Below are 26997 nucleotides of genomic sequence, written 5' to 3' on the forward strand. Positions count from 1 at the left end.
AATAATAATAATTATAATAACATTGTTTTAACAATTTATTTAGATATTACCTTCACATATATAAATTAAAATAAATTTTAAATTAATAATTTTACATATTAGAGAATATTAACTCATTATAAAAAAGATACCTAAAAATTATTTAAAAGAAAATTCTATCATTCACAATATAAAATTTTGCTTTTTGTTGTTCGAAGGCTGTAACAGCCTTATATTGACCTCCACTTCTTGATCAAGAGACATAGTTTTATCAAATATTTATTGGTGTATTCTATAGTTATTTAATTTAATATATTTATTTTTAGACATTTTATAATTACAGATAATTTTTTATTTAATTTTAAAGATTAATTTTTCATATTTCAAAATTAATTTTGATTTTAAATTCTTTTACGTGGCACAATTTTAACCATCTAATTTATTTAATTTTGAATTTGTGCTACAAAAATGATTAACATTTAAATTAAGATAAAACAGAAAAAAAAATTGCTATAAATGTAAAAATCGAAAAAGCAAAATATTTTTTACCATTAATAATAGAATGATACCTAAATTTTGCCAATAAATATGACCAAAATTATCAAATTTATGTATCAATTCATCAATTAAATTTAAGAGTAAAAATCTTATTTTTTGACATAATTTTTATCATTAAGTCAGTTAATAAAATAATTATTTTTAAATTGTGTTAATTTTAGTCTTTTAATATATCATGTGACATTTTATTATTAAGCTAAGTGTCTTATTTTTATAACCTAATTTTTATAATTTAATTTTTATTTGCGTGTATATGAGCCATAGCCCCAAATTTTAAAAATTATATATTTAATTTATTGACATATTTTACATTAGTGTCTTTTTATTAAAAAAAAAAAAAACTATATTAATGTCCCTTCAAAATTTACAAATGGCTAAATATTCAATTTTATACATATACTTATCGAGATACACAGTTTAACTCATTTTTAATTTTTCTTTTCCAAGTTAGTCACAAGTTTCACTATTTTTAACATAATTTAGTCTAAAAATTAAAATTTTTGAATTAAATTTCTTGATGTTTTAATTTATATAAAATTAAAAACCTCAATTTTTTTTATTTTTGAGCTAAATTTATTAATTTTTTAATTTAGTCCAAAAATAAGATATTCAATTTCTAAATTTTATTTATTTTTTAGCCAAATTAAACTTAAAGTAAAACTAAAAAATAAAATAATTAAATTAAACATTCTCAACAAGTATGGAGATGAAATTAAGCATAAGTTATTTATAAATTTTCCTACAACCTGAACAAGCTTTCCATTATAAATTTAATTTTTGCCCCCCAAACCCCCACCCAAGTTTTAAAAGTATATTTCTGCCTTTGAATATAGTTTCTTATTCAATGGCCAAGCTTTTCTTATTCTCTGGCAGCATAGGATGATGAAGAATTGGAAAATCTCTACTCTATAGTGTGTACTTCTTTTGCCTAGTTATAAGGCACCCACAACCAAAAAATAAAATAAAATACATCCAGCAATAGCAGACTTAGCTTAATAGTGTTATAATTTACAAATACATAATTCTCAATTTATACATAAAATTTTAAAATCAAGTTTTCATTTCTCTCCTTACAAGTAAAGACATTATTTTATAAAAACAAAATTTCTTCAACACCAAGTTTAGTTGCGCATTCCATGAAGAGACAGAGAAGAGTTGAAGGAAAGTAGCTTCAAACATACATAAATGAGCATCAAAGCAAAGATCATCCGGGTCGGTTGGGCTTTGGTTTGATCTGAATTAGCGGCCAGGCAGATAACTAAGGTGAATAAAAAAGATAATGCGAAATTTAAATCAAAACCTTTAAACTCATGCCTCTCTGGATATTGCTCATAATCATCCTCAGGAACTTGATCCGACATTCCAGAAAAGTGAGTAAAGAACAACCCCTCGTCATCGGCCCGTTCATAGCCCACCATCGCTGACAGTCTTTTTCTATCATTACCATCATCATCATCGTCTTCCAAGTTATGATCAAACAGTAGATGGACTCCACACTTGTGTATGACCTCGCTAATAAATTCTCTTTGATCGGTTCTACCATAGAATTGAAATGAGGCCTCTCTGATACGGAATTTCTTAGAATTAAAATGAATGGTGGAATACCAGAGGGAAATGTCATTTATATTGAACTTTGAGCAAGAGGAATTCACATCGAGGCTATCTCCAGACTCAGTTATGAAGCGGTATTTGCATGAAATAGCCATGAATAAATTACGAGAATCATTAACTTTGGGTGCGAATAGAGCACAAAAAGCAATCTTAATGAAGTCGGTAGCATGGGGTGTTGTGAGAGAGAATGACAATGAAGATCCATTATCATTTTTGTACATCATCCATTTTGGCACTTCACTTCTCGCAATGCATAAACATTCTAGGCAATCAAACTTCGTTGCATCAGCCTGTAAAAAAAGAAAAAAAAAAAATCACTTACATATATATAGAGATGGTCTGATTTAGAAAAACTTATAAAAACCAAATTGAAAAATTCTAAATCAAATAATACTTATATATATAATGAGGTGGAACTCATATTTTCAATAAGAGAATACGTGTAAACAGGTGCTCTTAATGTTATCTCATTTCAAAAGACTCAGATCCAAAGAAGTTGTCAGGAAACAAGTATAGGAACCCGTAGAACAGACAAAACAGAGCAATATGCTGACCAAATTCAAAAGTAGCAATTTTTTTTTTTAATGTATAAGAAAGTTAAAGAATTCATATATATATGATAGATTATAATATTATGATACAATACTATATAAAAAGTAGTGCAAAAACATAAACCTTTTAAACATCTATTATGACTTCAGTTTAAACCAAAACACGTACTTTGATAATATATATATATATATATATATATATATATATATATATATATATATATATATATTAAACAATTGGGTTTTTGATGTCTTAAAACCGAATCAAATAAATTATAAACCAAAGTTTTTATTTTTTTTTTAAATTTCCAAATCAAACCGAATAATTTAGAGGGTAAACAAAACTAAACTCATAAAATTAAGGGGTGATATCTTTAAAAAAATTCTAAACTTTGAAATTTTTTGTAATTTTATCCCAATTTTTTTTAATAAAAATATCTTAAATTTTGAATTTTTTTACAATTGTATCCTATCGTCTATTCTACCGTTAATTCTAATAGACTTTGCCACGTCAACATAGGAAATGTCTAAAAAAAAATGTAACATCCTAATTTTTTAAAAAAATATTAAATATGATTATTATTTGAATGAAAATAAAATTTATAAAGTTTTGGGAGAAAAATTTAATTTGAACTTGGATTTGAAATGAAAATTTTAGAAGTTTTGAGGTAAAAAATATAATTTTAGAGAATTCAAAGATCCAAAGAGATATTTTTCTTTAATGGGCAGCTGGCAGCTGAGAATCACGTGATACGTGATAGACTTTTCTAGTAGCTTAAAAAAAAAGAAATAAATAGTTTATGAGCTTTTGAATGAGAAATTAACTTTTAGAAGAATTGAAGGACCAAAATGAAATTTATTTAAAAGAAGTGGCACAACTGATCCAGTGACTCACATGAGCTGCTTTCTTTAACAGGTTCTATAAATAAATAAATAAATAAATAAATAGGGGGAGCTGGTTTCTTCAACAGGTTTTGGGTGGGGAGAAGAATTAAGGGGAGAATCAAAATTTGGGGTTTGGAAAATAGAAACTGGGGAGGGAGAATCTTCAACGCCCAACTTAGAATCCAACCATTTTTTATTTTTCTGGTGAAATCCTTCAAATGGGGGGTGGGGGGGGGGGGGGGGAAGAATTAAGGGGGAGAATCAAAATTTGGGGGTTTGGAAAATAGAAACTGGGGAGGGAGAATCTTCAACGCCCAACTTAGAATCCAACCATTTTTTATTTCTCTGGTGAAATCCTTCAAATCTTGTGGTGCTTTCCATCACCAAGTCTTTACCTCTTCTTCTTTACTCCCTAAATTGTGGGATTCTTGATTTTCTCCGATTGAAAACAGCAAAAATTAAAGGAGGAATTCAGGGGCAGCAACTATACCTTGTCACCAGCAGCCATTCTGACTCCAACCGTACCTCCCATCAGCTCCCTCATTTCCTCCAGCTACTAGTCATATTCCCTCAAGCCTCATTTTCAGCTCTTATTTATGTACAGTAGGGAAAAGCGAAACAGGAGATCAAAGCTTTGCAACTTCAACTCTGGCAAAATTTACTCTTCTATCAACCTCACTAGTGTTTTTGAGAAACTTTCAAGCGCTTTTGACGGGTATTTGGCAAAGGTAAACCTACATATATGGTTTTTAGGCTGTGATAATTTTATATTCAGTATTATTGGGATGAATTAAATTGAAATTTAATTGAAGGAAAATTAATTGGGTTGTTATAAAGTTAACTTGCACTTGGTGAAATTCTGACTAATTTAATGATTTAAATTGTATGATGCTATGTATGGAAGGGGATGGGATGATGATTTAATATCTTGGAGGATACAACTCAACTCAACTAAGCCTTTATTCCAAAAATTTGGGGTCGGCTATATGGATTCGCTTTCTCCACTCTAAACGATTTTGGGTTAAATCCTCAGAAATGTGTAATGCTTTTAGGTCATGTTGTACTACTCTCCTCCAAGTCAATTTAGGTCTACCCCTTTTTTTCTTTCTATCCTCTAACATAATGTGCTCTACTTGTCTAATTGGAGCCTCCGTATTTTTACGCTTCGCATGACCAAACCACCTCAATCTCCCTTCTCTCAACTTATCTTCAATTGGCACCACTCCTACCTTTTCTCTAATACTCTCATTATGAACTTTATCTAGTCTAGTATGGCCACTCATCCACCTTAACATTCTCATCTCTGCAACTCTTATTTTAGACGCACATGACTCTTTCAGTGCCCAACACTCACTACCATATAACATAGCCGGTCGTATGGCTGTACGGTAAAATTTTCCTTTCAACTTATTAGGAATCTTACGATCACATAAAACTCCCGTGGCACGTCTCCACTTTAACCATCCGGCTTTAATCCTATGACTAACATCTTCCTCACATCCCCCATCTACTTGAAGGACTGAGCCTAGATATTTAAAGTGATTACTTTGGGACAGTACCACTCCATTCAAACTAACTCCTTCCCTATCACTAGTTTGGCCTTCACTGAACTTGCAATGCATGTATTATGTCTTCGTTCTACTTAACTTAAAATCCTTTGATTCTAGAGCACTTCTCCAAAACTCTAACTTTCTATTGACTCCTTCTCGTGTCTCATCTATCAGAACAATATCATCCACAAACATCATGCACCAAGGAATACTCTCTTGTATATGTTTCGTCAATTCATCTAAAACTAATGTAAAAAGGTAAGGGCTTATGGCTGATCTTTGGTGTAATCCAATTGAGATCGGAAAATCTCTTGTGTCCCCTCCCACCGTGCGTACAATAGTAGTTGCTCCTTCATACATATCTTTCAATACTTGTATGTACCTAATAGATACCATCTTTTGTTCTAACATATTCCATAAGACCTCTCTTGGAACACTATCATAAGCCTTCTCCAAATCAATAAAAACCATATGCAAATCTTTATTCACATCTCTATATTTCTTCATCAAGCTTCTAATGAGAAAAATCGCTTCCATAGTTGAACGACCGGGCATGAAACCAAATTGATTGAAAGAGATAGAAGTATCATGACGTAGTCGATGCTCCACAACTCTCTCCCACAACTTCATAGTATGGCTCATGAGTTTAATTCCCCTATAGTTTGAGCAACTCTGTATGTCTCCCTTATTTTTAAAAATAGGTACTAAGATACTCCTCCTCCATTCATCAAGCATTTTCTTTGAGTTTAGAATTTTATTAAATAATTTAGTTAACCATGCCACTCCCATATCTCCCAAACACTTTCACACTTCAATTGGTATTTCATCGGGTCCACAGGCTTTACCCACTTTTATTCTCTTAACTGCTTCCTTTACTTCTAAAGATCTAATCCTCCTAGTATAATTCACATTCTTTTCTATTGTTCTATAATCTATATTCACGCTATTACCATTTTGACTATTATTAAAGAGATAATTAAAATAATTTCTCCATCTTTCTTTAATGTCCTCATCTTTCACCAACACTTTTCCTTCTTTATCTTTAATGCACCTAACTTGATTGAGATCTTGACATTTCCTTTCTCTCCTCCTTGCTAATCTATAAATATCTTTCTCCCCTTCTTTAGTTCCAAGTTTCTCATATAACTTTTCAAAGGCCTGTGCTCTTGCTTGACTAACTGCCTTTTTTGCCTCTTTCTTTGCTATCTTGTACTGTTCATATGCCTCATTATTATCACATTTAGGTAATTTCTTATACCATTCCCTTTTTCTCTTCACTGCCTTTTGTATTTCCTCATTCCACCACCATCTCTCTTTTGAGGGTGGTCCATGTCCTTTAGACTCTCCAAGTACTTTTCTAGCTACTTCTCTAATATTTGATGCCATCTGTATTCACATATCATTGGCCTCCATATCCAGCTTCCATACTTCAGACTCGAGAAGCTCATTTTTGAACTTCACTTGCTTTACTCCTTTGAACTCCCACCACTTTGTTCGAGCTACACTATTTCTTCTGACCTTACTTGAATTGTTCCTAAACTTGACATCCAAGACCACCAGCCGATGTTGACTTGTTAAAGCCTCTCCTGGAATGACCTTGCAATCCTTGCATAAAGCTCTATTTGTCTTCCTGGTTAAGAGGAAGTCGATTTGGCTTCTATGTTGCCCACTTTTGAAAGTCACTAAATGCGACTCTCTTTTTATAAAGTAGGTATTTGCTAGCATTAGGTCGTATGCCATAGCAAAATCCAGGATGCTTTTTCCCTCCTCATTTCTACTTCCAAAACCAAAACCTCCATGAACATTCTCATAACCTTGTATATCCCTTCCTACATGTCCATTCAAATCTCCACCAATGAAAACATTCTCTTCATTTGGTATGCTTTGTATTAAATCATCCATATCTTCCCAAAACCTTTGTTTACTCTCACTGTCTAGTCCTATTTGTGGGGCATAAGCACGAACTATATTTATTGTTTCTCCTTCTAGTACTAGCTTTACTAATATAATTCTATCTCCTACTCTTTTCACAGCTATTACTGCGTCTTTCAATGTCTTGTCTATGATTATGCCCACTCCGTTCTTATTTCTCTCCTTTCCGGTAAACCACAGTTTGTACCTTGAATTACCCACTTCCTTACTTTTCTCTCCTACCCATTTAGTCTCCTGAATGCAAGCAATATTCACCCTTTTCCTTTTCAAGGTATCCACAAGCTCCATTAATTTTCCTGTAAGTAATCCAACATTCCAAGTACAAACCCTGATCCTCCTCCTAAACTGCTCCTTCCTAATTGGTCTCTTTCCATGATATCTTCTATTGTTTTCTATATCTATCTTGTGTTCTGTTCCACTATCTGTTCTACCATCTGTCCTATGGACTAACTTCTTTACCCACACCCATACATGATGTGGGAACCCTTGCTCACTTAACACCACACCCGGGCGCCTGCATGGCGTGTCGCCTTCGGTGAACGCCCTACACCCTTGCATATTTCTCACTACACTCGGGCTCCGATGTAGCGCGTCGTTAGTAGAGGACGCCCCAACGTTTTTTAATATCTTGGAGGATAAATGTAAAAAAGGGCATTTTAAACTTTGAAATAGTTTAGTAGCCTATTGAGTTCCTATTTATTTTAACGAGATCTTGATTTGCTTATATTTCAAAACTTTTAATAATCCTTGTGCAGCACTTGCTGCACTTTAAGTACAGCATCAAGCTACAACTCTCGCACAAGTGTGGCGGTTCTATGCACCATATTCTCTTTATATTGAATCAATTTGATATACTCCTTTTATTTCTTAATTTTCTTGCTGTGATACTCTTTTTAGTTATTCATTGATTATATTATTGTGGATGATCTTTTCCTCAAGTTGCTATGTAGTTTACATTAAATTTAGTTTTTTTCTTTTTATTTGATAATTGGGAAATTTCAGCAATGAAATTGTAATTTCTGGTTCTACTTATATTACTTTAGATACTTAAAATAACCACTAGATCAGCTCATTAAGTGCTAAATTTTGGATGGTTTGAAGTATATCAGATGTTAATATTATTCCTTTCTGTTGTTATTCGTAATTAGATTGGATTGCTATTAGATACTACTGGTACATTCAATAGAATGTGTAGGCATGGTTTAAACCTAAAAGTTATAAGGTGATTGGATGATTTGAATTGTCTGTGATATAACATTGCTGAGGCTAATTGACCTAACTGACAATTTTTTTAATCTCTATTCACCAAATTAAAATCCCTCTATGGAGACAATAGCAGATAAGAAATTCATATGCTTTATGGAATCTAATTTCTAACTCTTCTAATTTGGGATATTCGATTTGGAGTAGAATGTTTTTTTCGGAAGAATTTTCTTTAACCACTTCACCTGCTTCCTTTCTTCTTATGTCTTTACTCTATCCCTTTCTGCTTTCTTCTCAAATTGTACTTTTCCCAGTTGACTCAATCAATCCTTAGGCTGAAAAATTTAGCACATAGCAATTTGCAGCGTAAGCTCACTATGAGTTAGGTATTTGATGCATCATGGATTTTTATTTATTTATTTAGTGTGAGAAAAGTTGTTTAATGGTCTTGAGGGAAGGGAAGGTTATAGTGACTACCGTGTGAAATTACATTTGATAATCATGGGACAACAAGCTTGTTGCCTCTTCTTTGTTTGGAATATGGTCAATAGATTTTAAGAAGCCATGCCTTCATTTGAGATGCTAAATTACCTAATATTTGAAGTTTGGTTTAACCCTATGTAGCTTGTGAACTTTTGAGATAAGAAATGACGGATTTTATAAATAATTTTTTTGTTTGCGTCTGTTGAGGGCTGTGGTGTTATCATATTAATTTGTCTGCCCTTAAAAGGAGGAAATGACTAAATTTTAGGAGAAATCCTACTTAAATTTTTGGTGGAATATTAAGAACTACGTGGACCTGATCCTCCCTGTTGAAAATGAAGGTATGTAGGCAGCCTTCACGTACGGTCCAAAGTAGGTAAAATTTTATTCTCCTTGCTTTCAATGTTCCTTTTTCCAATTCTCTAAATATTTGGATATGAAATAATATTAGTCTTAATATATATATATTGATTTATTAATATATTTAATTAGTCACTTGGGAAAAATTATGTTTATAGGAGGTATTTATAGTTAGTTGATCACTTGTTTATAGAAAACTATAGTTTAGTTTTAGGTTTCTCATGTTTTAATTAGAAGGATGGGCGTAACAAAAAATCTCAAACTTCGTTTTTTTTTGCAATTGTACCCCAAATTGTTTTTTTTAATAAATATACCTTGAAGTTTAAACTTCACTACAATGAAACCCATTGTTAGTTGCCTTTTTCAATGTTAACAGAGATGTTAGGTTAGTATTTCTAATCCCTAAATTGATGCTAATTAAAACTAATTTATTTACAGTAACAGAAAAAAGAAAAAGAAAATTCATTTCTAGCAAATTTGACACAAGTTTCAGTACTTTATCACCCAGACAAGCCATCACTTCTGTGATGCTTAATTCTGCCCAATCCAACTCTATCCTTATGAAAACTAAGCCTCACCCACCGTCAACATTCTATCTCAATAACTCAACCAAATCATCTTAACTGTCTCAAAACGTATTAATTGGTCAATTATGGTTTATTTTATTTGGATTGGGTTTAATTAGTTTTAATTTAAAGATTAGAAGTGCTAACCTAGCACCTTTAGTAGCATTTGATGGAGCAACTAACTAATAGTGGAATTTCAAAGTTCAAGGAATATTTATTTAAAAATAGTTTAGGGTGCAATTGTAAAAAATGGTAAAGTTTGAGGTTTTTTTGGCATTTTTACTGTTAAAATTAACGACGGAATAGACGGCAGGGTGCAATTATAAAAAAGTTTAAAATTTAGGATATTTTTATTAAAAAAAATTTTGAGGTCAAATGGCAAAAAACCCTCAAACTTCATAATCTTTTTTAGATATTATCCCTAAAATTAATTTGATTATATTTTTTGGATTCAGAATCTAAATCAAATTATGCAATCATATAACACTAGAGGGAAAGAAATTGACCTCTTTGTCCAAATATTGGTCCTCTGGTGGTCCCATGCTTTGAAGTTTGAGCAGTAGACAATCCATTAATGAGCTCTGATCCAAATTAATGCATTTGCTAAGATCCAAATCCAAATAGGAATTCATATATCCTTGTATGAATGTGCTTGATACAAATTCCAGAGATGTGCAATTTTCTGCATCTACCCATTCAAGAGCTGATGGAAGCTCCGGCAAAAATTGAAGCCTCTTGCAATTGCTTAACATAAGTGTTTTCAACTCAGAACATTGCTTGATGCTTGTAGGTATGCTTTTGAAATTATTTCCACTTAAAACTAAATATATCAATGACCCTAAAGAGCCAAGGTTACTGGGAATTTCTGATATACCACAATCCTGGAGAGAAAGATAATAAAGACAGGCCAAGCCTGTCAAAGGAGGCAATAGCAAACCGTCAATTTCATCACAGATCAAGATTTTTAATTCCTTCAACTGATTGACAGAAGCTGGCAGTTTTTTAATGCCACTTCTCGTTGCAATCAGGTTCTCCAGAGATTCCAAGTCCCCCAAGTTCTCTGGCAATCCATCGAGATTCACACAATGTGAGATGTCTAGCCGTTTTAGAGATTTCAGATTGCATATGCTGTTTGGAAGACTCGCAAGCTTTGTGCATCCGATGAGATTAAGATACTCAACACATCTAAATTCGCCTAAGCCACTTGGCAAATGAGCTAGTTTTGAGCAACCATAGAAAGAAAGACTTACACCATTCGTCAAATAAATGCAGCTTGGAAAATGGCAGAGTTTTCTGCAGTTTCCAAGATTTAGATCTATAATCTTGCTGTGATACTTAGTAGACGAGGAAACTTCAACCAAACTCGTACAGCCTCTCAAAATAACAATCTCAAGTTTTGGGAATTTCAGTGGGTCTGGAATTTTGATCAGTTGTTTCGAGTTGCTGAGGTCCATAAATTTCAAGTTTTCAAGACACTGTAATGACAAAGAAAAGGTTAAGAATATGTTTCAATATCCGGAAGTTTCTACAGAAAATTTCATAAAGAATCATGCTCAAGCATACCGGAGCATCTTCGTTCCACAGTTGTTTGAGTTGGCTACTCTGCATATGCAATTCAACAAGATTCTCAGGGCAAAATTTTGATGGCAAGTATTTCAAAGGGTACTGATCCCAGTAGAGAAACCTCAGCTCATTTGGAAGAAATTTCAGGCCTTTAGGAAGATGTAACTTGATTTCCTCAGAACCAGGATTGTAAAATTTTAGCAATCTAAGCTTATAAAATTTCTCAAAGGCAGAAGGACATAGTTCCATATTTTTAATTTTTGACATGTCAAATGATATGGCTTCGACACTTTCAGCCCCCTGATAAAGAAAATTAAGCGATGAAAATTAGCATAAAACATGCAAAACTACTTTTCTTACGAAAAGAAAAAAAAATGAAAAAAAAAATCAATTCATGTTCTTACTTTTTCTTTTGTCAGTATATAATATATATCCTGGGCATCCCACAACCTGCTACGTTTTCTGGGCACTTTATTTTCCTTGCAAACAATATCCTTACCCATTTGTTGTAGTAAGTCATGCATCCCCACCTTCTTTTCGGAAATAGTTACGAGAGACTTATCAAGCAGACTACGTATTCCACTTTCTGCAGAAAAACCACAGCAATCTAGTATATTTTTTACACGCTCTTTATCTTCCCCTTTAAAAAAACATGCAATATCCAGAAATATACTCCTTTCATTGTCATCTAGTTCATCATAACTTCTTCTCAGAATGCCCTGAATTTTCTTATTGGGAATAGTTTCAAGTTTTTTCAACTCACTTTCCCATTCTGTCACGCTTTTACCATAAAGGTTGCAGCCTAATACTTTAACGGCTAATGGAACTCCTTGAGTATAACTTATCACTCTCTCTGATAGCTGCTTCATGTATCCTTCTGCGGGATGAGGTTGTTTGAAGGCGTGCAAGCTAAAGAGTTGAAGAGATTCACAATCATTTAGTTCCTCAACCTTATAAATATATTTCTTGCAGTCCACAATTTCAAGCACTTGCTTATCTCTGCTTGTTACAATGATTCTACTTCCTGGACCATACAAATTCCACCCTCCAAGTAAGTCTCTTAGGTGCAAGTAATCATCCACATCATCAAGAACAATAAGAACTCTTCTATTATGAAGATTTCTTTTAATGAAAGGATGCAATGTATATGGTGTGCCTACATAAAAATTTTGTCCCTCTAATATTTTGCCAAGGATTTCATCTCGTAATTGAATTGGAGTGCGCTTTTCTAACTCTTCTCGGACATTTGCAATAAAGCATTGACTCTCAAATTTGTTTGCAATTCCATTAAATACTCTGTCAGCAATAGTTGTCTTACCAATACCTCCCATTCCCCAAATTCCTATCACACGCACATCTTCTGACTCAAGACATAACAATGATTCAACTTCCTTCACACGAGAATCAATTCCAACAAAGCCATCTTCATCATAAACACTGGGAAACAAGTGATTTAATTTCTTGCCAATATCATTTACAATTTCCTCAATTAGTTTAGATTCAGACCTGATCACATATAAAGACCAAACAATAGTAATTCAAAATGAATTACGAAGAAATAAATAAATAGAAGCAATTGAAAATAAGTGTCTTACTCAATATTTCTTGAATCCCACCCTGAAATGTTGGCCGTTCCCTTCAAAGCACAGCTCCAACTCTCCACCTTTTCTAAACAGTCTCTGAAATTTTTTTTATGTTGAGCAAGTGCATCCCCAAATCTTCCTGTCAAGTCTTGAACGTCTGAGGGATCTACTTGGTAAAAAACTGGTAATACTATTTGTCCTGTAGTTTCCTGGCATTCAAGAATCTTGACAAGCTCATCCAAACACCATTGAGAATAGGCATAGTTTTCTGAGAAAATGACTATGGAAACCCTTGAGTTTTCAATTGTTTTCAAGAGAGCTGGTGAGATCTCTTGTCCTCTGTCAAGTTTATCATCCTTGAAGGCGCAGATTTGTTTTCTACTCAAAGCTTCGTACAGATGACTGAGAAAACCTTTTCGGATGTCTGCACCTCTAAAACTTATAAACGCATCATACTTCTTCCACTGAGGATTGATAGAAGAAGAGGAAGAAGAAGACGAAGCCATCAATATCTGGTGACTGAAAAACAAAGAACTTTAGTGAGATAATGGAGAAGCGAAGACTAAGACTTTTGCTTTGTACAGCCTATTTGATGGTAAAGAGTTGGGTCTATTTCCCCTTTCTTTCAAGATATTTTGAAGGATTTTTTCCCAAAGATATAAGGCTATATTTTATGCATATAATTATAATTATTTGTTTTGATTTTTTTTTATTTATTATTAATACTATCATCATTACCACCACCACCACTACTACTACCAGTACTACTACACTATCACCGATACCACTACCACCACAACCATCACCATCATCCTGTTACAACTTGATCACTATTTAACTATTGTCACCACTATTATCACCTGGTCACTACCACTACCACCACCACTACCTCACATTGCCACCATCTAACTACCATTATGACCACCACTTAATTACCGCTACCACAAAACTACCAATCACTGTAACTATTATCACTTATTATTAACATTATAAATAAATTAAATATTAAAATAAAAATTATCATTGCAATATATTATTTATATTTTTATTTTGCAACAAAAAAAAATGTAATGATAAATACATTACGTTACATTACAAATTTGATTGTATTATATAATTAATTACATTGCATTGCATTACGCTCTACCAAATATAACCTAAATGATTTTTAAATATAAGAATTGGAGGATTTTTTTTTTGAAAGAAATAGTTATTAGCTAATGCATAGGAAATTGTCATTAGTTATAATTATTTCGGTATTTGCTAATTGATTTGAGATTAATATATGGATAATTTTTGCCTAAACATGGTCTAATATGGATTCAAAATACAAGCAGTGAAAATCATATATTTCCATCGTATATATTTGAGTTCATGAAGCCTAAGCAAGAAAATCCTTAACATAAACCCAACCAAAACTCTGTGGGCAGGTTGAAATTTTGTACATATTCTATTATATCTTGAGAGAATCGGAACATATTCTACATCTTAACAAAAGTTTAGTGGCATCGTCACTTTTTGAAAAGATCAATTGCTTAGCCGTAATATTACTCGAATTTTTTTTTTTTGTAACTGTAAAATGAAACATTCAAGCTCCAATCAAAACTCAATCAATTAAAATAAAGTTTCATCTATAAAGTATTTAGGCATGGAAGATTCGAATTCAACAGTTTAGAGGACTGCCATTGGACCGTAATATCCTACTAATTTTAATTTCAATTTAATTCAATTTTTATTAAATTTAATAATTATTTTTTTTAAATAAACAAATCAATTTAACTCAAATTGGACCAAACAGTTTTCGTCCAGTTCAAACTAGATTTATTTAAATTGATTTTAGTCTAATTTTGAATTCGAACTTGCCGTTGCCCCCTTCCTATTCTTGCTGCTAAAACAATTACACAGATAGGACTAGTGGACTTTAGCTTACTGGTGGGTGGCTAGACTAGTGGACTTGTTTTGATAGTGGTATTCTTCAGTCTTTATGCCTTAAAAAAAAAAAATTGAGATGCCAATTCTAATTTGACTAAATTATAATTTTAATTAAAGTGTTTATATGTGCAATACCTACCATTTTTCAATATCGAAATATGTATCCTTGACGAGATATTCTAATGAAAAGTAAAACTTCACTCACTAGGGAGTGGCAGTATAACATGAAAATGTGTATTTGTATGTGTGATATGTTCGAAATATTTTTAGAAAAGAAAAATATTTAAAGGTTTTATTTCTAAAAGTTTTTAAATTAGTGTTTTTGACAGAAGGAGTTTCGGCAATCGAAGCCTTTTTCCTACCCACAAGCTCTTTTGGATAGAATAGATTTCGGCAGCCAAAAGCTGAACTTTTGGCAGCCGAAAGTACCTTGATAGAGAGGGTATAAAAAATGTTCAAAGCTTATTTTGCTGCCAAAACACTTAGAGGTTTCTTTTTTCCTCTCACTCTCAACTTTGATGTATATAAAGAGCTCTTTGAAGAGATTTTCTTTAGTTTTTGAAGACTTTGAGTTGGATTCTTCCACTTAGAAGTGTGGAATAGTATATACAAGCTTTGAAGTTGTTGTTCTCTCACATCCAAGCTCCAAGAAAAGAGGTAAACTTCTTTTCTTTTTTATTTAGTGAGTAGATCTAAGAAAGTTGATGAAAAATTAGATTTCTACAACTTCAATTTCATGAAAAGTTATTTTTTTCAATTGAGTTTTGAGAAGTTTATGTATGCTAGGTTTAGGTTTTGTGATTTTATGTTGAAATTGTATGTTTTATGATTAAAATAGTTATGTTTAAATGTTAGAGACCTTAAAAGGCTAGTTTCCCTTGATGGATTTGAAGAAATCTATGCATATGCTATGTTGGGTTTGGGGAAAACCTAGGATTTTGAGTTTTGATTAATATATGTGGACATTAAGTATGATTTCAAGTTGTTTTAGGCCCTAAAGATGTGTATATGTGTTTGAATTGAGTTTTGCAACTTTAGAAGGAGTTTTGGTGTTGATGGGAGAAGGATTCAATAGGTTTTCAACTTAGGAATTCTTCCAAGGTTCAATAGCCAAAGCATGGAGTTTCTTAGAAAATCTAGAATTTTTTTAGCTTCGATAGCCGAAGTCCTAGACTTCGACAGCCACAGTGGCTACTGCCCAAAATTGGGCACTTAATGTTCCAAGGTTCAGCAGCCGAAGCCCAAGACTCTGGTAGCTAAACTTGGTTCTGCTCACTTTATTTCTCCTTTGATTCTAAAGTTCCAAAACCTAATTTCATGCTTCCTAAGGGCCTAAAATAGGATGTTTATGATATGTATAGATTTTTAGAACCTTGTATAACACTCTAGTGTCCGATTTTATAAGATCGGACTTGAGAGACTCAGAAGAGTAAGGATTTGAGGATAGCTCCCATTCGAGTAAGGTGGTTGATAGGTTATAAGAGGTGAGTAACTCTAACCTTAATAAAATGAAAACTATTTATAAGTAATTAATGAGTATCCTCATGCATCATGTTATACTTATTTAGGATGTATGTATCTAGAATACGAAGATGTTGCATAATTGCATAACTTGTTATTGGTGCACTAATGGATGTTAGATGACCCACTAACTCCTCCCATGTTATGATTACATGACATTACGTATGTTATGGATCCATAAGTAAATCCCATGGGGAGATCTTCAAGTTTCCCTTTAAAAGAGATCTATAAGTTGCCCCAGGATACATGACACTGGTCATGTTTTAAAGGAAAGTTTGGGCAGTTACTAGTGATAATGTCCATCTTACGTGAAATATTTGTGATGTGAAATACTATGTGAATAATGTATTGCATATGTATAAATGAATGATATAATTAATGATCGTTAGTTTACTTACTAAGCTTGTGTAAGCTTACCTCATTCCCTTAACTCCCAGGTGTAGGGTTGTAGGACTAGAAGAGTGCTTTGAAGAGAGAGCATCAAGGGTAGTCTTAGCCCTTCCTTTATGTATGATGTATAGGTAGATAGACATATAATTTATGAATGGACAGTACTGTGCCAGTGATTAAAGGAAATTAAAAATATATAATTTTTTAGTTTTTTTTAAGTATGATTATGTATATATTGTGTTAACCTTTTTGAAAGTACGCATGTCGAATTGTTACACTTTGGGTCTTATGTATGTTAAGGTTTAAATTATGAACCATTATTATGTATGGATGAAAAGACTAAAGTGTAATCATTTAAAGTATATTAAATGGTAAGATGCAGGAATGTATATGTGTTTCTTAGGTTTCAGGCTTCCTACAGGTTCTGACAGCCTTAAGTTGACCCTATCCCTAACGCTGATAATGGCTCCTGGTTTAGGTTGCTACAAAGTTGGTATCAAAGGTTTAGGTTAGATGACTGGACCTAGATGCTAGTAAAAGTATAGAAGAGAGGTGAACGGAAGCATGTCGACCAGCACAGTTAGGAAAATATATGTCCAACAGGGTTGAGTCCCTGCATGTTATGTGATGAATGTATGTGCATGTTAGGTTTCATGCTATGTTTGGTTGCATGTTGTGTGTTCATGTGAATGCACATGAACTTTTTGTGGTCTCAACACTTCTTGTTTGCTTTCAGAAATGTGAGGTTCAAGACAGTTCTAAGTTGATTACCACTCCACTTGAAAATAAGGGTATTAGAGCATTACTCGCTAACCTTATTGTCAGGGAGAGAGCAAGTACATGTGGAAGGAAAGAATCTTTAAGAGGTCCTAGAAGGTCCTTTGAAGTCAGTAGGGAGATTGCACAGGCACCTAGAATGTCTATAGATGCACGAAGGAATTCTTATGGCTTCTCTTAACAGTATGAGAATCTTGAGCCTTCTGGTGTGCGAAGGATGAGAGAAGACAATTTTGAGGAGGGAGGAGATGAGTCAGAGTTCGTATCTCCTCCACTGCTAGAATCGGAGTATGGGTTTGGGTATCAATACCCATAACAGGGGAGTTTTAGAAACCTTGGGTTTATAGACTATCCCTAATATCCTCCTTACCCACCTTACTTCCCACCGTACAACCAATGTCCCATGTACCCTCCACAGTAGTACATGCAAAGTTCTTTTATCACCATGGGAACTCAAAATCTTATGGAAGGAGTCACAAGAGAGCAAGTGCCACCACCACCCCTTGCAACTCTAACAGTTCCTACACAAGAGACCGGGACAAGTAGCCGAGGTAAAACAAAGATGACAGACTACTTAAAGTTGGATGCTCCTAAGTACATGGAAAGTGATGATCTTTTTTAGTATGTTAGGGCAATTAAAATGATAGCTACGAATTAGACTCCAATGATAATAGGGCTAATTAGATGGTCGACTTTACCTTAAAATATAAGAAAGCAAAGGAGTGGTATAAGTCCTATATTATTGACAGAGTTGATAGTACAACCTAGTCTTAGTTTCTGATGGAGTTTACTAATTGAGCTTTTCCAGAAAGCTCTAGGGAACTAAAGGTGGTGGAGTTTGAATAGTTAAGACAAACTGTTGATATGAGTGTGGACGAGTATACAAATAAGTTTGTTGAGCTTCTGTAGTATGTGAGGCAGGAGTATGATATGGATAAGAAGAAGGCAAAGAGGTGCACTCAGAAGTTGCACTACAAATACTCATAGCTTTCATTCTATAGTAGATGTTGCATAAAAGATGGAGGCTAGGGCTATTATTGAAGGGAGTTTGAAGTTAAAAAGCAATATGCACTTTCTAAGGCTACTGATGCAGGGAGGTTTGATCACTTAACCTAGACTGTTTCTTCATCCGAAATTAAAAAAGATAAAGGAGGTAAGTTTGGCAAAAAGCAAAAGAAGAATAAGTTTTGGAGCAAAATCAAGTCAGGCCTTAGGATGGGAGGTGATCTAGTTCAGGTTCGGATACCTCTGATTGTGTTAGATGTGGGAAGCCTTATAGAGGAATTTGTAGGTTTAGAACTTCCTAATGTTACAGGTGTTATCAAGAGGGGCACATGTCTAGGGAGTATCCTAACATGGAAAGGGTGGCTTCATAGCAGCAGACTGGGTCAGGCAATGTGGCTTAACTAACAGTGAGACAAACTTTTATGGATCCTGACCACAGGGTTCTTCTACAGCAAGCTCCCAAGAAAAGGGTTCAATAGCAATGGCATAGATCTTTACCATGACACAACAATAAGCTAATATGTCCAATACGGTGGTGTCAGGTAACCTCTGCATTGGAAGATTCGATGTGCATGTTTTGATTGATCCTAGTGCATCTCATTCTTTTGTTAACCCTAAAGTGGTTCTAAGGTTGGGTTTAATAGTTTCGAGTTTGCAATGTCTATTGCTATCAGTGGGCCTAAGTGTGATCCCTCAGTAATAGAGATGATCTATTATGTCTATCCAATGATGGTGGAAGATAAATGTTTTCTAGATGACCTGGTGGTCCTAGAGTTGATGGATTTTGATGTCATCCTAGGGATGGATTGGCTTTCAGCCAATTATGCCACCTTAGACTATAGAAACAAGGAAGTAAAGTTTAGAGGACCAGATGGTCGGAGGTAGTTTTTCTGGGAGATCAAACATCAGTAGTGAAGGGGATAATCTCCATGATGCAAGCCAGCAGGATACTCTAAAATAGATGTAGAGGGTTTCTAGCCCATGTTAGAGAAGTTATGGAGAACAAAAGTGGACCAACATTAGTTCTTATTGTAAGACAGTTTGCAGATGTGTTTCCTGAAGAACTACCTAATCTGCCACCTGAAAAGGAGATATATTTAAAATTGAATTAGTGCTTGATACTAGACCCATATCCATCCCTCCTTATAGGGTGGCTCCTATAGAGTTGAAAGAATAGCTGCAGGAATTAGTGGGTAAGAGATTCATCCATTCGAGTGCTTCTCCTTGGCATGCTTCGGTACTATTTATAAAGTAGAAGGATGGATCCTTGAGGCTATGTATTGACTATAGGCAATTGAGCAAGGTAACTACGAAGAACAAGTATCCTCTACCTTGTATTAATGATTTGTTTGACCAATTAGCCGGAGCTAGTTATTTTTCAAAAATACATTTGAGGTCTAGATACCACCAGTTGAGGATTAAGGAGTCAAATATTCTGAAGACTGCCTTTCAAACCAAATACGGCATTATGAGTTTCTTGTGATGCTGTTTGGGTTAACAAATGCCTTAGCTACATTCATGGATCTCATGAATAAGGTATTTAGACTATACCTGGATCACTTTGTAATATCTTTATTGATGATATCTTAGTGTATTCCAGAAGTCTAGAAGAGCATACACAACATCTAAGAATAGTTTTCTAGATATTGAGGGAGCATCAGTTATATACCAAGTTCTCTAAGTATGAGTTTTGGCTAAAGAATATATCCTTCTTAAGACATATAGTGTAAGAGAATGGAATCGAAGTGGATCCTAAGAAGGTAGAAGCAATGGGAGGTTAGCCAAGGCCAACCATAATGACAAAGATCAAGAGTTTCCAAGGTTTGGCTAACTATTATAGGAGATTTGTATCTAATTTCTCTAAGATAGCTACTCTAATAACTAGGTTAACTTAGAAAAATAGGAAGTTTGAATGGAGTGAATAATATGAGGAGAGCTTTTAGAAGCTTAAGGAGTGTCTAATTTCAACACTAGTATTAGCTCTGCCCATAGGTAATGAAGATTTTACTATTTACTGTGATGCCTACAGAGTGGGTTTGGGATGTGTTCTCATGCATAAAGGAAGAGTAATAACTTATGTTTTAAGATAATTGAAGAAGTATGAAAGTAACTATCCCACTCATGACTTAAAAATGACGGTCATAGTCTTTGCTTAAAAGATGTGGAGACATTATCTTTATAGAGAAAAATGCAAGATCTTCATAGACCACAAGAGTTTCCAGTACATAGCAAAAAAAGCGGAATCTCAAATAGAGAAGATGAGTTGAACTACTCGGTGATTATGACTGTACAATCTAGTATCATCTGGGAAAGGCAAATATTATTGTAGAAGCCTTCAGCTGAAAATCATTTGGTAGTTTGACACATATATCCATATAAAGATGACCCATCTTGAAGGAGTTGCACCAACTGATTATAGAAGGGTTGCAACTAGAGTTATCAGCTAAGGGTACTTGGATAGCTCAAATGAAGGTGACACCAGTGTACCTAAGACAAATAGCAGAGAAATAGTGTTGTCCCTTGTAGCAATGCAAGAGGGGTGAATTGGATTCTAATTGCAAAATTAAAGATTAAAAGAAATGAAGGAACAGAAGTGTGAAGAACACAAGTTTATACCATTAAATTCAAAAATTTTCACCTAGGGTCACATGCATCATGCAAGATTTATTTTTATCTATTTGATTTCAATGATAAACAACATATTAAAACTCTTTTAATATATTTTTGGATCTGTATTTGCCATTTAAGATTTTAAAATTAATCAGATTAATTTTAGAACCCTAGATTAAATCAAGAACGATTACACTAACCTCTTGATGCACTGCAGCGTGTCTGCGCCTTTGAGATTCATCTTCAGGACACCAGATGTTGTCCCTCTAGCTTGTCCACACCAAGAACACCTATGGCAGCCCTTGAACAGCTTCTAAAGCTTTTTCTATTAATTAGAAATTCAAGTTCTGCCTTTTAAGAGATTAGAGATGTAAACAGGACACTAGAAACAATTTCTAGCGTTCTTAATTCAAGAGATTGATGGCTAATCTCTTTGAATTGATGAGAGATGAAGAGGAAGAGAGGGAGGGCTGCAAAATGGCGTGACAAAGGAGTGTGGCTGCTGGTTGTATTTTATTTTCTCATAACAACACTTAAATAGCTAGGTTAACACATTAAACCCTTGCCACATGTCACCCTTTGATTAGCTCTAGGTTTAAGTGACCCAATCACATTGTGCCAAGTGTCAAACCTATATTTAATCTTGATTTTAATCATCTTACATGATTAAAAAACATTTGGCAAGCTTATGTATAATCCCATGTGTCACCATCTCATGGTGCCACGTGTCACACTGCGAAATGACCAAAATGCCCCTGTGTCTTAATTTTGAGTTCTTAACCCAAAATAATTATTTTTCTTCTTCTAATTAATTTATATCAAATATAAATTAATTAATTAATCTCTATTAATTAATTTCTCATTAATTAAATTCATATTTAAACACTTTAAATATAAATTTAATTTATACTACACATCCAATAATCTAGATTTGGTTTCAAGTCATGCTAGGGACTTTGCAATTTAATTGCAAACCAAACCTATTTAATTAATCAATTAAACTCTTTAATTAATTAATTAAATCATATTTAAATAGGTGATAACTTGTGTATGTGTGTGACTTACTAGGCTCATCACTAATTGGCAATGAGACATGATATCAACTCTTAATATCATCAGAACTCTTTCTTACCATAAATGATTTCTCTAAATCATTTTATGAACCTCATAGACCATGGTTAACACCTAGCATAGCATGCCATGGCCACCCAATTAGTAATAAGGTTTACCTTAAATGAACCTATAATCATATGTTACCATGCACTAGAATCTCTGTTACAAAATCCCAACTCAAAGTGAGTCATGGTTTATGTCAAACTCCATTTGCTATGAATATTATGTTCTCTTTTAATTCCAGTTCTTGATTAAAAGATTTTCTTATCAGAAACTCTTTTCTGAATAAATCTATCTGTCCTGGCCAGGAACTTGAAACATCAAGAACAATTAAATGAACATAGGATTTTATCTCTATTTACTTAGAGGAACAGATTCCATCTTGATCAACACCTACCTCCATATATAACTAGTAGGAGCTAACACATGCCCATATACCCATACACAGTACAAGTATGAAAGCAGTATCAAACTCAAACTACCTATATACAAGATAACTGTGCTATCTCAGGTCTAAAGATTATATGAACTGATATGATTTATGACAAAACATTGACAAGAGTAAACTCCATGTGCTTGTCATAAGTGTCACTGGTTCGGCCTACTTATCATTTATAAGTGCCTATCATATTTGTTATATGGCATGAGACTCACCATTCCATCTTATTTATATCTCATATAAATAACTTGGGAACAAATATGAATACAATCTTTCTGGATAAGTCATGTCCTTATTATGAAGTATCCTCGATTGTGAACCTATTTATGATACTTTGTGCTAGAAATATTGTCACTCATATTCTTAACAACTTAAGAATAATATTTCTAACAAAATATCAATGGACCTTTTCTATTACACATAAATATATTATGTAAACGGAAAAGTGGAAATGCCATTTATTAATAAAAATATGTACAAGATACATACTAAATGATATGCTCTAGGGCATACTACTAACAAGAAATTTAAACACAAAGAAGAGAAAAGGAAGAATGATAACACAAAGATTTATAGAGGTTCGGCTATCCCAAGCCTACGTCCTCTCCTCAAGGCCCTCCTTGAGAGTTAACTCTACTAAAATTTTTCTTTGGGTGAAGAATAAACCCCTTACAATCACCACAAGAGCAAACCCTTGCTCTTTTACAAATCCCTTTACACTCAAGAGCTATTTAAAGCTCTATCATACTCAAAATTACAATAAGTGCTCACAACAACCTTGAATAAACCCTCAGAATAAAGAATTTACAACTCAAATATCAATTTCTCAACATTAACTATGGTAGCTCAAGTTCTAGAGAGAGAGTGAAAAAAATCTTTAGAACACAATAAATTTCCAAAAGATTATTGTTGTCTCAACATGTTTCTAGTCATAAATGGTGCCTATATATAATTTTTGCAAGAAAATAGTCGTTGGGGGTGCATTAAATGCAAAACTAGCCGTTCAACCACCCAAAGCTCTGTTTTATCGAGTTACAGAAACCTAGGTTTGACTGCCGGAGTTATTTACTTTGGCCGTCGAAGGTTGAAGCGCCAAAAAAATAGCTTTTGAAAAGTCACTTTCGGCTGCCGAAGTTCCCACTTTTGGCTATCGGAGTGCTCTCTGGACAAAATGACTTTTAATGCTCAAAAACAATGATTTTAAAGAGTGAACTTCGGCTGCCGAACTTCCCACTTTCGGCTGTCGAAGTGCTCTCTAGACAGAAAGTGTCAAAAGGGCACTTAGGCTTAAAAAATGCATAACTTTTTGATCGGAACTCGGATTTTTGATCCGTTTGAACCATTGAAAAGCTAATTTGATAAAATTTTCAATGAAAACACTTTAAAAAACAAATTTACATTTCTCAAATGTGAAAATTTCATGTTAGTCCCCCTTGGTCAAGAAAAAATTATAAATAAAGACACTAAGAAATTAAGAGTTTAAAAACTCATAACTTTTTTATCTGAACTCAGATTTTTGATCCGTTTGAGCCATTGAAAAGCTAATTCAATGTATTTTGCAACTAAAATACTTTTCAAAATTAATTTTGCATTTTTGAAAAATTTATTTAATTTTCCCTTAATAAAGAATTAGGTGAAAACTAAGTTGAATAAGATATTCTTAGTATCACCTAAACTTGAGCCAACACAATTAATAAAATGAGATTTACAAGGTATAAAATAAATAAAAGTTACATTGTAGGTTCCCATAAATATTTGCTTCCTTATCTTGATCTTCCTTAACCTTGATTTGAAGCAATTTGGCAATTTTGAATATAGGGCCTACAAACTCAATACAAACACTTCCAAAGTATATTAGTAGCACACTAATTGTTTATTATCATCAAAACATGGGTTAAGACACCTAGGTCCAACAATCTCCCCCTTTTTGATGATGACAAACAATTAGTGGATGAGAAAAATTAAGCACAAGTGAAGTGTGTATTTTTCAGAAATTCTCCCCCTCAATGTACTCTTCCTTTCAACAATAGTTTGTGCCTTACTAAATAGAATTTAGAGAGCACATAAGAGAGGCTTTAACTCAATGAATGCAATGCCATGAGTCTTAGGTGAATGATGATGCAAAATTATTGTTATATCAAAAACAATTTAGAATATGTATCAAAGGATTACCAAGAAGCATCACATAAGTATACCCAAAACATGTATCCCACTAAATCATCATTTATATATCATGTTTAAAGCTTAAAATTTAGAATTATTCATCCACTTAGCTAATTCATCCACTAGCTATATATCTCCCTCTTTTGGCATCATCAAAATACACTATAGAAGGAAAGATATAAGAACATATGGCAATATAACAATTATTCTAAAGAATAGCCTACAAAGAGTCAAAAAGATTTCAATGCAAATTTACTAATTTCATTTGCATAGGACTTGTAAAACCATCAAGGAGTCTATTCAAAGCATCAACAGAATCTTGGCAAATAACCTTCATAGAATAATCAAGGAGAATAATCTAAATTAATGAGGAATAGTATTGTGATCATATGGCAGCCAAAAATAGGAAACCCATATTTTGTTCATGTGAACAGTAATGTGAACAGTAAATCATAATCTCAAGCATCAAGGTTGTCAAGCATGCCTAATTCTCTCTTAATGAAATTAAACCTATCTTCACACAAAGGTTTTGTAAAGATATCAACTAATTGGTGATGTGTATCAACAAACTCAAGAACAACATCACCATTCAATACATGATCACGTATAAAATGATGTCTAATGTTTATATGCTTGGTTCTAGAATGTCGTATGGGGTTCTTGGTCAAATTGATTGCACTTATGTTATCACATTTAATAGGAATGTGATCAAGAGATACTTTGAAGTCTCTCAATTGTTGTTTGATCCAAAGTATTTGGCTACAATAAAGACCCGCGGCTACACCAAGAAACTAAAGAGTGTCCTAGGAGTTGATAAGTACCTGAGGTACTCTTCCTATCAAGGATGCTTCCAACAAAGTCGGCATCCGAGTAGGAACATAAATCAACGGATGCATTTCTAGGATACCATAGACCTAAATGCAATGTACCATTCAAGTATTTAAGAATACGTTTAACAGCATGCAAATGAGGCTCTTTAGAACATGATTGAAAACGTGCACATAAACATACGAAAAACATAATGTCCGGTCTACTAGCTGTGAGATATAAGAGACTACCAATCATATCTCTATAGAGCTTTTCATCAACCGATTTTCCTTTTTCATCCTTATCAAGTTTGGTGTTTGTGCTCATTGGAGTTCTACTTAGCTTGCTATTCAGCATTCCAAACCTCTTGATCAATTCTTTGGTGTACTTGGCTTGGTTGATGAAGATGCCATCCTTAGCTTGTTTGATTTGAAGCCCAAGGAAGAACTTGAGTTCTCCTATCATGCTTATCTCAAACTCACTCTTCATTGTATTAGCAAACTCTTCACACAAACACTCATTAGTAGCATCAAATATAATATCATCAACATATATTTGTACTACAAGGATGTCATTTACATGATTTTTAACAAAAAAAGTTGTATCAACTTTTCCTTTTGAAAAACTATTTTGCAAAAGAAAGTTACTAAGCCTTTCATACCAAGCTCTAGGAGCTTGTTTCAAACTATATAAGGCTTTAGTCAATTTAAAAACATGGTTTAGAAACTCATGATTTTCAAAATCAGGAGGTTGCTCAACATATACCTCCTCATCAATAAAACCATTTAGAAAAGCACTTTTGACATCCATTTGGAAAAGCTTAAAATTCATGTATGATGCATATGCAAGCAAGATTCTAATGGCTTCTAATCTAGCTACGGGGGCAAAGGTTTCATCATAGTCAATGCCCTCCTCTTGGTTAGAGCCTTTGGCTACTAACCTAGCTTTATTCCTAGTTATGTTTCCATCCTCATCTAATTTGTTTCTAAACACCCATTTGGTTCTTATGGATGGATGGTCCTTTGGCCTAGGAACTAAGGTCCAAACCTTATTCCTTTCAAACTGATTGAGCTCCTCTTGCATTGCGAGTACCCAACTCTCATCATTAATGGCCTCATCTACGCTCCTAGGTTCTATTTGAGAAATGAATGCAAGGTTATTACATATATTTCTAAGAGAGGATCTAGTTGTTACCCCTTTTAATGTATCACTAATGATTAGGTCTTTAGGATGATCCTTATTGAATGTCTAATTTTTGGGTAGATCTTGTTGAACTTCTTAATATGGAACTGGTTGACCTTGTTGCTCTTGAGGCTCAACTTGATCAACTCCCAAGTCCTTCAAGGGATCTTCCATGTGTTGATCTTGAATTCCACTAGATTGAAGATCTTCAAGAGTCAACTCATCAAGATTACC

General features: G+C 33.6%; 1 protein-coding gene across 1 annotated transcript; it reads right to left on the reverse strand.

The window, feature by feature from the left end:
- Positions 1-1518: 1518 nt before the first annotated feature.
- LOC110646125 (disease resistance protein RPV1-like) lies at positions 1519-13396 on the reverse strand. Its single transcript, XM_058148392.1, has 5 exons — positions 12837-13396; positions 11646-12747; positions 11242-11541; positions 10185-11153; positions 1519-2438 (listed from the first exon to the last, which is right to left on the reverse strand). Exons 1-5 carry the CDS (start codon positions 13328-13330, stop codon positions 1659-1661), a joined length of 3645 nt encoding a protein of 1214 aa, XP_058004375.1. The 5' UTR covers positions 13331-13396; the 3' UTR covers positions 1519-1658.
- Positions 13397-26997: the final 13601 nt, after the last annotated feature.

Source organism: Hevea brasiliensis, chromosome 6 (assembly GCF_030052815.1).
Source record: "Hevea brasiliensis isolate MT/VB/25A 57/8 chromosome 6, ASM3005281v1, whole genome shotgun sequence".
Classification (NCBI taxonomy): Eukaryota; Viridiplantae; Streptophyta; class Magnoliopsida; order Malpighiales; family Euphorbiaceae; genus Hevea; species Hevea brasiliensis.